Raw genomic sequence first — 12,971 nt, 5'->3', positions numbered from 1 at the left:
TATCTGAGTTAATTATAAAAACATGTCACATTTCAAATAGAATATTTTAGGTTGTAAATTAAGTTAACAACAATCCCACTGTAAAATACTTTGTTGTTTTTGTTTCCCTTAGCTCTTGTGTCTGCTTTCTATCAACTGAAGTTCCCACAACCATAATTCATGTTTGTACTCAAGACTTTAACATTTGTAAGCAAACATGTAAGAAGAGCATGATTTATTAAATGACCAAGGACAGAGCAAAACAAAAGTAAAGATTAAAACAGTGTCAAGGGCGCCTCTTGCCCCTCTGTCTATTCCCTTACTTCCTGTGGTTTGGGAGCCTAGAAATGGGGTTTCCAGACCTGTCAACAGAGGGGATCCAAGCCTCTCGAAATCCCACAATGCCCCTGGCTCCCTGAACGGCCCTTAAAAACAAGTGTTTTCTCAAGAGTCGCTAAGCATAAAGACAAAAGGCTGAGACGGACACAATCTGGATCGATCAAACAGGCCTGACAGTTTTTCCAGGTGTCTTGAGCGTGAGTTTGTCAAGATGAGCACAAGGTGGAGGCAAAAAATATTTATTTTCCATAAAAAAAACAGTAAAATACATAAAACAAAACAAGATGTTACTTAAAGCGACTCAGAGGCCGCAAGAATAAATTACGAAATTTAGATTAAATCATACATATAATGAAAGCAAGCAGGAGAATACATACATAATACAATCGCTCCTCCAGTATGATTGCTGCTATAATCACGACCGGCGTATTATAATCATGTGCATATGTATAATCATGTCCCGTCTTCATTACTCTTCAGTCCCACGACAGCGTAACATCTTGGTGACAGCAGGGGATCAAAGAGTTGCACGAGTGCTGAGAATGATAAATCTTCCTGCAGGACACACAAGACACACACCCAGAAAACAATAAGACACAAAAGAGCTGAACAAAAAACACATGGACACAAAAAAATCTGGATTCTCCTCCCAGTTCGGCTGCGTGACCCCCTGGCATCTTCTGCCGTATGATGTAGATTTCTCTATTGAATCCCCAGGAGAAGAAACATCTGTATAAATATTGTGTCAGGTGGACTCTTCTTCATGTCTACAACAAGTTTGTCTTCTTTGACGGCTCGCTGTTTTGTTACAGGTCATTTTGAAAGATTGAGTCTTCAGCCACACTAGCGGCTTTATAAGGCTGTGCTTTTGCTGTGTCCAGACCACGTCGGCAGAACGGGAAGAACAGGAGACCCTCCCATAATTCTGACTTTGGACTGACATTAATCCATTATCTAACTGGAATAGCCTATGAGCTACTTTTGCTGAATTACATATTTGGACGAGTTCATTAACAAGTGAAACCAGATACAAACAGTGTGAAGCTGCTTGAGAATGAGCTGGATTGATTACATTTGAGTTAAATTTAAATTTTTTTCAGATCTATGGATATTTGCAGCCATATTGTCACCAGTTTGTTGGCACCTGTGTAGTTTCTTTCCACTCGACTCGAAAATACAATGCACAGGCTGTTGTGAGCAGTTTCTCCACCTCGTTTTCTCATAAATACCATCTGATCAACATATTGCGAATGCGGCATTAGGACCCAGACATCAAGAATTTGCTGTGACAAAGGCCGAATGCTGCATCGCCACACCTCGTTTGTGTCTCCAAAGCCAAAAAACGGCACTTGAACACACCGCAGTTGGCCAATAGCCAACTAGCTTGTACATTATAACTCTCCTTACCATGGGGTAGTGGTGATCTGTAGTTGTCATTCAAAAGTTATGATTAAGCAGAGTTGGTTTTCCCATCACTCTGGTAAACGTTGCCACTTTTAATCAAGAAAAGGAAACTGTGCTAAATGGGTAAAATCAAGGGAGACTCAATAGGCTCTCGCTTTCTTTTGTCTGTTTTTCTTCCCATGTACTGATTTGCTTCGCTGAACAGCCAATCAAAGTGATTTCTCTTATCAATGGGCTCCATCGCCGACTCAACATGCTCAGTTGACTGAAAAGCCGCCAAGGCTTTTCAGTCAACTGAGCATGTTGAGCCGACGACTGAAAAGTAGTTGACTGAAAAGCCGCCAACAAGGGCCGAGCACTGCCAACAAAAACTACACCCATGGACGTTCACCGACGGACATTCACTGCGTCAGGGCCCTTAGGGTGATGCTGGCACGCTAACATGCTAATGCTTACTGGCGATATAATATTTACCACGTCTTATTTACAGGTTAGTTGAGCGTGTTAGCGTGCAATCATTTCCTAATCAGCACTGAAATACAGCTGATGCTGATGGGAATGTTGTGAATTAGCATGCAATTGGCCACGAACCAAACTAAACTCTCGACTTGATGATGGCACTTCATGACGAGATGTTCCTCTGGGAACCATGAATGTCTGTACAAAATTTCATGATAAAGCTGACAGGAGTTCAAAAACAGAAATGTCGACCTAGACACAAAGTCAGGTGACCACAAAAGTCAGTTGGATTCATCCTCTGGGGACCATGATCACTGTCAAAAACATCATAAGGCCTTTCAGGAGTTGCTGAGACATTATACTTGAAACCACAAATGTCCTCCTCTTGGTAGTTCTGGGTGAAAAGTCACAAATGTCAACCGTATAGTGGCGCTACATGAACAGTCAGGGGATCACAAGAGTCAGGAGGGTTCATCCTCTCAAAAATTTTGCTGCAATGCATCTAATAGTCGTTGAGATATTTCAGTTTGCACATTGTGTTTCTTTGACCCTGCGGCAGACCTCACGTCCACACAGAGACATGGTGAATGTACACATTGCTTAATAAGTGCATCACTGTTTTGGCAGACATCGCCGACTCGAGGACCTGAAGTAAATCAACAGTATGTTCCCGGTAATCACAGCTCGTGCTCAGAATGAAACGACCTGATCTGGCGTGTTTAAATCGTCTTTAAGGGCTGAACTTCAGCACACTTATCATCATGTGGATCATATTCACATCCATCCATCACCTCCTCCTTCTCCTCCGCCGCTCCTCCTCCAGGGAGATCTCTCAGAGCTCACCAGCGCTCTCGACGTTACGTGGTTTGATTACACGATCCTATTAAGGAAGTCCATCTGACACATGCGATCAGGACTTCAAAGCCTTTCGCCTTGTACATATGTCATCGCTATGACTCAGGCTACAGATTAGCATGTTGTGTTTGGCCGCAGAAGCATTACACGTTAAATTGCGGGGCTGGCTTTAATTTAGCCGACACCTATATTATTGTCAGTGGTCTGAATCCAAAGGTTTCCAGGTTTTGCTTTCATCATGTGGGGAAGCACATTTCAAACCCCAATCAATGAGCTGTACGAGCAAATTATGAGGACGAGTGGAGCTGAAGGAGGAGGAGAAGTGAAGCCTGTGTGTCGCACGGCTGCTGGTTTAAATCACTGCGAGTTAGGACAGCACTCGCTTCAACGTCAGGACAGTTTTCATGATTTATTTGTGTTTTTTATTTTCTAGTTTGTTCAATTTCAATTTATTTTAAGAGTTTGAGAGAATAAAACTTATAAACAATTGTGAAGTTTTTTTCAGCCTCAGAAATGTAAATATTTGCTGGTTTTCTGCAGTGATGTGTTTTTTTTTTGTTTGTTTTTAAGGTTTCAACCATTTGCAGACATTTTATAGACCAATTTAAATTTTAATAGTGAAAATTAACTGTAGATTAATTGATACTTATGACTTATCATTAGTTGCAGCTCTAAAATAGATTAACATCCTCCAAATACACATAATAAACAACATTTTATCAAACGCATTTGTATCAAGTTGTGGACAAGAAAATGTCAATTTGAGTCAAGTTTTTAACAAAGTCCAGATTTAGACATTTTCCAAGCCAATTCGTGCGGCCCAAAGACCAATGGCGCCCCTTAGAAACCTTTTGTGCGTCCCCTGAACGTGTACACCAAGAGATTATATGTCAAAGAAACCCTATCAACTACAGTCAAGGACAACAAGGAGATGAAGAGGGAGAAAAAATTCCCAGACTCCCTTAAAAAATCTCTCAATTTCATGGGCTGTTAAGTTCAGAGAGACTTTATAAACTTTGTGAAGCGCCGTTTCTGACAAATTCTTAATTATTTGGGCCTTCCTGTAAATTCGGCACACGTTATAGCCTTGTTTCAGTGGTTCCTGCATCCATGCATCCATCCTACAAAACTGTGGAGCCCTGCAGAAGGTCTTGCCGGCGTAGATGCTGTTTTGAAGTCCATATGCTTTTCATCATATACAATCAAAAGCTAACAACTACAGTGGGTGGTCAGCCTCTTCTTGGCTTTATGTCTATTTTGTATTTTACACTTCCACCTGACTTTTTGAGCAGGAGAGGTTTTACTTTTGCAGTAACGATTGATGAGTGTGAAATGATTTTTACCTGTTCTTTCAGGTAGCAGAGGCGATCGAGGAGGATCAGACCTTCGATGCACGGAGCCAGGGCCACCTTCAGCTACGCAAAGAAGACGACATGAGAGAGGAAACATCTATTTGAGATTATTGAGACTTCACTGCTGCACTAAAAAAACCCACTATGACTAGTGTATTCCCAGTAGCTGGTGGTTGATCCCCAAAACCCCATTTTACTGCTTTATGTCACGACGCAAAACTTGTATGTCGGTTGACACATCGATTAGTGGCCTCAGCTGAAACCAGAGGCTGGTTTTTCTTCTCATTCCTGTCTTACTTCCCCGCAGAATACAATGATCTCACTTAATGGTCTGCAATTTATTGGCATTAGACGTCTCGTTTTACTGGAATGAAAATGTTTTCTACAAAGTTGAGTTTTAACAGGTTTGTAATGGTTGGAAGTAGAGGATTAGGATTTACGGTTTCTTTCTCAATACAAGTAAAAGTAAAATATGTACATATTTACATGTAAGCACATACTGTATACTATTGTACGATTTGATATTCAGTATTTTTCTGCAATCAGAATCATTGTTTTCGTAATCCGACTGCAAATTTATTCATTTAAAAAGAGCTTCTTTACAATATTTGCCTCCAAAATGTAGTGCAGGAAGTTTAAAGTAGCAGGAAATACTCAAGTAACAGTACGCTGGACGCTGTACAGGCTCGGAAGATGGACTCACCATATTAAAAGCGTGCATCTCGTCCATCCGCAGCCTGTATGTGTCGTGGTAATCCTGGATGTCGCTGTCAGAAAGCTGAGGAGGAAGAGAGGAAGCTGTCATGTATGAAGGATCTGAATATGATTACAAGCGGCGAAAAGTAAGCGACATACATCATCTTTACATACACAGAGCTCAACATCCAGGTGCCTGGCAACATCCTAAACTAACGTGAGCGACTATCTCAAGCACCTGTATGGTTTACTAGCCTGACACGAGGTGGAATATTTCAATAAACACCAACGAGGACACATTTTCCCTCCGGTGCTGCCAAAACATGAGCGTTTCTCCTACGCTGCTGTAAACTTTCCACAGTTTGTCCCTGGAAGGTGTTCTGCATTATTCTGGTTCCCGACCTGCGATTCATCCAGTTCCAGTCTGCGCAGGGCTCGGCGAACGTAGTCCACGAATGATTTAGCCTTGGAGTAGACGTTCCCAACTCGCTTTTCACTGCGGAGCAAACACACACACACATAAAACATCGGTCATGTCTCTCTGCTCGACTGGAATATACGGCGTTCACTCCTTCGGTCTCGTGTCGTGTCTCCCGATTTTTTTTTGTTTTTGTTTCAAATCTCGCCTTAGCAACCAGAAGCAAACACTTCTAAAAAAGGAGTAAACGGTGATGAATAGGTGCTGCTGAGAGAGAAGTAATGGATGTTCGATCCTGATCTGATGTGAGTCAGTACAACTGAAGGTCACGGAGCAGGAGGGGGACCAGGGAGCGATCAGTGACTTTGATCGTGTCTGCACCGAGCACATCTGATAAGGGCTGATTAAGACCTGCAGTGTTTCCCTTCTTATAAATCAGCTTATTCAGAGAGAAACGAGTAAAAACCGTCGTCCTGTAAAGATTTGGAAATGCCTGCAAATTCCCAGTCATCAGGAATGCAAAGTAACAGCCGCAAATGACCCCGCGAACCACCTACATTTTATGGGTGTGAACCAGCAGGTTTTGACTTTAAGGAGCCAGCGGTTACTCATGTTTGGAAAGTCAAGCACAACAAACTGAACCGAGGCCAAACAGAAGTCTATTCTGCCTTTTCCTCATGTTCTGCACAGTACTGTACGAGCAGAGAAGGATCGAGTCCAGTATCGGCAGGAATCGTGTCACATTTCTGCATTAAAATGTAGAAAGGAGTAGATCTGCGGCTGATGTGTTGTTGGGTCGTGCACTCACATTATCCCAAATCTTTAGATGGATGTTCCCGGAGAAATATGAAATTGTATTCAAGTTAACATTGCGGCAATAATGGTTGTTTAACAATGAAGACGACAGTTCCCGTGGTCCCACTATTGTTTTGATTGTGAGACCCCTAGTGGCAGACGTTAGACACTGTGCATTTAAAGGAGCAACTAACATTTTTGTTCATTATTTTTGGTTTATTTTAAGTGCCTATCTCTGTACGTATTTATCATGCAAATGGCTTCACTTATCATGCAACAGGTCCTGTTTTTTCATTGTATTATTATTATTATTATTATTATTATTATTATTATTAATATTTGGTCTGCTGATTGCTTGTTTTGACTGGCTTAAAACCCCAAAGATCTTCTATTTAGCACCACAAACACATTTTAGAAGCGAGAAACCAGCTAATTTTACAAAATATAACAAAAAACGACTCAATTATCAATGTCGTCTCAGATCAACATTTTCTTTCCATTGACTATGGCTAAGCGAAACAATCTTGATACAGGATTGTGGAAAAATGTGTGGCTATAGACCAGTGTGCCCTAAAAGTGGGCCACGGCGTCCTGCAGGTGGGCTGTGAGAGGTCATTTACAATAAACACATAATAAAAACATTTTTTTTAAAGTTTTAATGTTTAATTCAGCAGTTAAGTTTGAAATGACCGATGCAGAACAGATTAAAGTGTCTGCGAGTATGTCCTCACTTGGTGACGTGCATGATGGGAAATACATCAAATGAGCTACAAGGCAAGCTAACGTGTATCGCTTGTTTATGCAGATAAAACATGTTTGAGAGTTAAATGTTTGCATCATGTTTCTATTATTCTATATCTTATATTAATAAACTATAATCAAAGGTTTCTTCAGGCTTCAATCACTATCAGGATTATAAAATTAGTGTACATCCTGATAAATATTGATTGATTGACGTCTGTTCGCCAGATTTGGTTCAGTCGTAACCGTAAGGAACCAGAAACAAAAACGCTTTCTGGTTCAGAGAAAACCGAACAGTGAGTGAGTTACTTTCTGTGGACGCTGCGAAACAACGCACAATCACAGGAACAAAACGACAGAAAATATTTAACCTGCCACACACGTAACTTCTCACATCAAAGTGGAGCCAGATGCAAACTGCTGCGTGTTACCTTTTAAAGCAGCTGTAGTGATCCCTCAGAATAACGTGCAGGACCGCCCGGTAAAACAGAGACTCCATCTGAATCTGCGAGAGAAAAAAGGTCAAACACAACTTGATTCAACACGACGCAAAAAAACACTGCAAACGCAACATAAAAACTTTTGTTATTCCCTTGCGACTGCGAGCGGTCGATGAATATTTCCGACACTTTCCAAGCACTGATGCAACACTAGCGAGCAATCAAGCCGGCCCCGGTTCCAACGAGCAATCAATCTTACCGTGATTGCATTAATATTTATAAACATTCCCTATTAATGGCTGCTGGTATTGTGTGTCAGCGTCGGCCCGGAGCCCGCCAGCTCTACATTTCGAATAAATACGCTGCAGTCAATCAGGGACTTACAACAATAGCAGAATTAATGGGCTGATTGTTTGAAGGCATGAGGAGAGATCTATGGAGAAGATAAAACAGACCTGAGTGATTGTGATTACGAATATTTGTGGAAGTGTTTTGACAAAGGCTGTTTGGAGAAGACGTTCAAATCCCATTCTCGTGCGATGACGACCGCACATTCGCGGTATTGATTTACCATTAGTATGCATGCTTTTACTCACCCCTTGGCCGAGCGAGACTCTCTCAAGTGCCTGCGTCATTCGAGAAGACAAAATAAAAGTTAATAGCAAATACAGTCGGTTCGTCACAGATGCTTAGAAGACGTCTGGTGACAACATGTGTGCGTAGGAAAGTGGCTGCTGTGCACATTTTTTCGTGGCCTCGCTCAGACTCACCAAGCACGCAGACATCCTGGCGTTTCTGCCGCAGAACCAGGACTGGTCGCGGAGGTACTGACTCAGAGGGAAACCACACACGCCGCGCCGCACACACTCTGCGAGGGGAACACACAGGGATCATATGGGTGAGCGCCACAGCTGCAATCAGTGGGCATGAATTTTAAGGCATTTGCCGGGGAGACTTCAAGGTAGCAGGAGTGGGGAACATTTTAATTTTGATTTATGACGACAGAGAGCGGCTTCTTTTCTGTGTGACTGTCTGAGATTGTCTAAAGTGGATTTAAAACAGTTACTAGCTTTTATGAGTGTTCAATGTCTGCTTAAATGTTTGACATTTTGGGAAAAACACTTGCAATAAGCAGAGATTCACACACACACACACACACACACACACACACACACACACTCACTCACACACACACACACACACTCCCATTGGGAGGGCACTGAGTGTGGCTACTTGACAGCCTGCCATCCTTTTCATGTCATTCCTACAAAGGGTCAGTGACTGAGGCCAAAGGCGCGGTGAATCCAGAGGGGATACGGTCGAAAGCAGCCGTAACAACATGCGCCGCTGCCGCCTCAACACGCTAACATGTTAGCAGTCGGGTTAGCTCTGTTCTGTCCGGCCGGCGGCCTGCTGACAGAGGTCCCTCGGAGGTTACCGACGCGGACACGAGAGCTGTTTAGAGTAGCGAGCCTCGCGACGGCCGCAGAGTTCACATCTGAAGTGGCCACATACATTCAGGAAGACAAATATTTCTGATGGTACACTTGTTACTACTTGGTGAGGAGACGTGATGTACAGGGCTGAGAGCAGATGTTGTTGTTGCAAGTAAACAACATGAGACGGGACCCCTCGTTCCACACGAGGCACTGAAACGTGGATTTAAATGAGCTGATTACGTAAATGCATATCTGCCTTCTACAGTATAATAACGCTTTTCAGCTCTTCAGCTCCTTTTTGGGGTGAGGTAGGCCACCACAGGAGCTGGCCTGCATCCCAGACTGCACTGTAAGGCCAACAGAGGATGGAGTGTGTGTGTGTGTGTGTGTGTGTGTGCCTTTGTTCACTTCTTTAAAAAGATCAAGTTGGAGAAACAAGGAGTGTTTTCAATCAGCTGTCGTGATATCATTTTCCGCTCTTGGCCGCAGCTCCGGCTGGGCCCCGATGACGCAGGGGGGTCGAAGGTCGCGCTGTTAACAAGAGATGACGCGATTCTGTATCGACTGCAGCGAGGGCCCTCGACTTACGGATGCGCAGACAGCACGAGGACACATGTAGACGATTTCATACCTCGTAAAAACCGAGCCGTGAAAGGAGCGTGAAACGAGGATGATATCAGCGTCTTCACCAGGGTTTCAGCACCTGAAGTAACCTCCATCAGCGGCACAGAGATCTCTCACTGAATAACTAAATAACAGCCCGTTAACCAAGATTAAATACCGCACGCTGGTTGCAAAATCAATCACTTCTAAATTGATTCCCCACTAAATTAAAAGGTCAGAAAAAAAATCTCATTTTCAGCAGCCTTAAACAGCCATCCTAAATCCATAAATCCACTCTAATGGCTCCAGCAGCGGATTTCTGGGCTCAACTCAATCTCCAGAAGGGTGACTTGGCAGAGTTTCTCCAGACTCTCAGCGGAACATTTGACTTGTTTACTATAAGTAGGGAAGACGGTGATGTGGGTTCGGAGTGATGGAGCGAGCCCTGCAGGTGTTTGAGGTGGGATTATGGGATGTGAGGGAAGGAAAGAGGCAGAAGTAGAGATAAAGAGCGAGACAGGAAACCGTATGTTCCCCAAAAAACGGGTGGCGTGTGTGTGTGTGTGTGTGTGTGTGTGTGTGTGGTTACCCTGTCCGGCAGGGTCAAACTCCTCAGACAGCAGGTGATAGCAGCAGCCCACGCTGCAGACAGCCGCCAGCTCCGCTTTAGCCACAAACATCCTCAGGGTGCTGGGAGCCAAGTCGCCACACGTGTGCAGGCCGACCACGATGGCGTCCTGGAATTTGGCAGAAAGCATGCAAGGAGAGAACAGAACAAAAAGGACGGGAGGGGAAGAGGAGAGGGTGGAGATCGATGGTAAAATTTATTGATGATGACGCGCTGGCACCGCAGCAACATGCCGCGCTTGATGCAAACTCCAGCTGCTGTGACGGACTTGTAATTTTAGGAGCTGCAGTGGGAATTCGCTACTATGCTGCGGCGGCCTCCTATCAGCGCCGCCGAGCTCACAGTAAATCTGTTCTCAACATTTTTCGACTCCAGGTTCTCTCACCTCCAGCTCGTTGATGAGCTCCCGCAGCTCCGTTTCCGCAGTAACGTAAGAGGTGAGGGGTGAGAACACGGCGCTGGCGCCGTCGGTCCTGTTCTGAGCTTTCCTCTCCAGGTTCTCCCTCTTCCTCCTCTCCCTCTCCTCGGCAGTCAGTTGGCTCGGGGGAACTCTGGGGGATGTAGTCTGTATCGCGTCCACGGAGAGGGCGCTGAGGAAGAGTTCGTCTGTTTCTGGCTCCGAGTCTTTTTCCGCTGCGAGGTTGACATCTGACAAGCCGATTAACGCCTCCTCCTGCGACACACCCACCCTACCGCTGTATAAAACATCATCGTCTCCATTAATTCCGGGCTTTATTTCAACTGACTCCTCCTGAGGTGAATGCATGGACTCCCCCTGTGCTCTCACTGCCTTGCTGTGTTTCTGGTACACCCTGGAGAACTTCTTCAGCTTCCTGTTTCTCTCCTGGGCGCCAAGGGTGTTGGTGCTGGACGAGTCGATGCCGTAGACCCGGAGGCCGTACTGCAGAGACAGGAAGGAGCTCAGGTAGCCCTTCCCTGAGCCCACGTCTATCACCTGAGTGAGATAAGATTGTGGTAAAAATCTAATCCAAGATTAAGATAAAATTGAAGGTATTGACTGCAGCTTTACTCGACCTGCTTGACTCCACAGCGCTCGGCCAGACAGGCCACCACCACAGACATGGACTGGACCTCGTGAGATTTCTTAGAGTTCATAAACTCATCTGGCTCCAGCTCAGCATCTGTGTTAGAATAAAAAGAAATTAAAAGCTGGAGACTTTTGAAGGTCTCAGCATGAAACCATCTATTCTTCCCTACCTGTGTCGTCCTTGTTCTCCCTGAGAGCCTGCAGCAGCTCCTCCCTGCTCATACAGACTCCAAGGCCAGGCAGAGAGTGGGCCTTGGCCGCCTGCAGCAGTTCACGTGTGTCGAACAGCCGGTTTGTGTCATGGCAAAACCCAAATGTGGTCTCGGATGGCTCTGTTTAGGGGAGACAGAGGCAGAAATAATAGTAGAGTTGCACAAAACACACTAAATTTCAGCAGATTTTAGAGATAGGATTGAAGAAACACACAAACAAATATCCAGATCCGGTTTCCCGCTGCCAAACTGCCAGGAAGGAGGGGAATGCAGTATTTTTTGTGGTGCTTTCACTGAGAAATTTGATTTAAAAAATTCAATAGCGAGATGGATAACCCTTTTCATCGAGGCTACTTTCTATTAAAGGAATAGTCCTCGTGAAATCTGCGTGCTTAAGGTTCTTAAAATAAAATGAAAACAACTTATCGGCACGGCTGGTTTGCAAGATTTTGGTCTCTGTTTGTCCATTCGGTGACACGTTTTTGAGCCATGCAGTAAAAAATATCTGACTATGGTAATAATAATAAAAAAACAGTAATAATAATGTAAAATCAGTGTTTGCAAAGTGCAGAAAAGCCAAGAAAAGGCAGAAAATTAAGCAAGATAAGAAAATTATGAAAATAAGAAAATTAATGTGGTCTTTAATCTTCTTGCAGGTGTTATAATGCAGTAATAAATGTTGGTAATCCATTTATAGACGCTTGTTAATATATTGATTTTTGCAGATGCTCTGCAGCTTCTTTCCTGGAAGGTAAGTGTTCATACCAACCTGGCAACCCAAAGGCTGTTCTAACTAACAGCTTTAACACATCTACAAAAGCAATTAGTGAGTTATTTATTAGCCAGGATAAAGCTGGCTGTTACAACTTCTCATGTCAACCCAGGATGCAGTAGCAGAAAGTGGCACCAACACTGCTTTTACCCAAACTCTCATGTTTATCTCATGTGTGTTTACCTCTTCTCTCTTTGTGCTCTGGCGCCCTCTGCTGGTCGCTGCAGGAGCTCACCGTTGACAGGACCTCCTGAGGCGACACGGCCATGAACCGCTTCCACACGTCGTGGGTGTAAAACTCCACCGTGTGAGCATTGGCGATGCTGAGAGTTACAGACAGAAACCGCTTGACTTCATCTATCCGTCGTTGTATTTCTGTGAGGCTGTATGAGGAGGACGTCATGTTTAAAAGCTGTCTAAAGAGGACCTGAGTGAAGCATGTAAGAAGACGTCCAGCTGCTGCTGTACGCTTAAGGCATTAGCAATCGAGCGAACTGCTCGATGAGTTCACATATCTTCTGACTTTTTTAAAGATCAAATACACGTCAGCATACGTTGAGTTGAAGGCATTTAGGGTGTACCAAAATAACACTTATTTGAACAAGCTGTGGGCCCATTATGAAGATTAATTAAATCGATATCCCTACCTGGTTTGTCATTAACACGATTCCCTTAATAGAAACTATGTAAATGTATTTAATTCAAGCCGTTTGTTCAGTTATTAAGAACCATGTTGGTGTGTACAGTTGTCCACAATGGTATGACTGTAAAAAATGCCTACGTATCCAATG

At 43.9% G+C, this 12,971-nt stretch overlaps 1 protein-coding gene across 1 annotated transcript; it reads right to left on the bottom strand.

Moving 5' to 3' along the window:
- Window positions 1-541: 541 nt before the first annotated feature.
- Window positions 542-12,650, bottom strand: mettl25 (methyltransferase like 25). The gene is made up of 12 exons (XM_084345673.1): window positions 12,364-12,650; window positions 11,367-11,528; window positions 11,184-11,290; window positions 10,534-11,103; window positions 10,110-10,257; window positions 8,249-8,346; window positions 8,075-8,104; window positions 7,470-7,543; window positions 5,487-5,580; window positions 5,092-5,166; window positions 4,380-4,451; window positions 542-873 (listed from the first exon to the last, which is right to left on the bottom strand). Exons 1-12 carry the CDS (start codon window positions 12,581-12,583, stop codon window positions 772-774), a joined length of 1,752 nt encoding a protein of 583 aa, XP_084201799.1. The 5' UTR covers window positions 12,584-12,650; the 3' UTR covers window positions 542-771.
- Window positions 12,651-12,971: the final 321 nt, after the last annotated feature.

The sequence above is a fragment of the Pagrus pagrus genome, assembly GCF_965226575.1.
Source record: "Pagrus pagrus genome assembly, chromosome: 23".
NCBI lineage: Eukaryota > Metazoa > Chordata > Actinopteri > Spariformes > Sparidae > Pagrus > Pagrus pagrus.
Note: the sequence above shows the minus strand (reverse complement) of the source record. Positions and strands in the feature narration are given on the sequence as shown.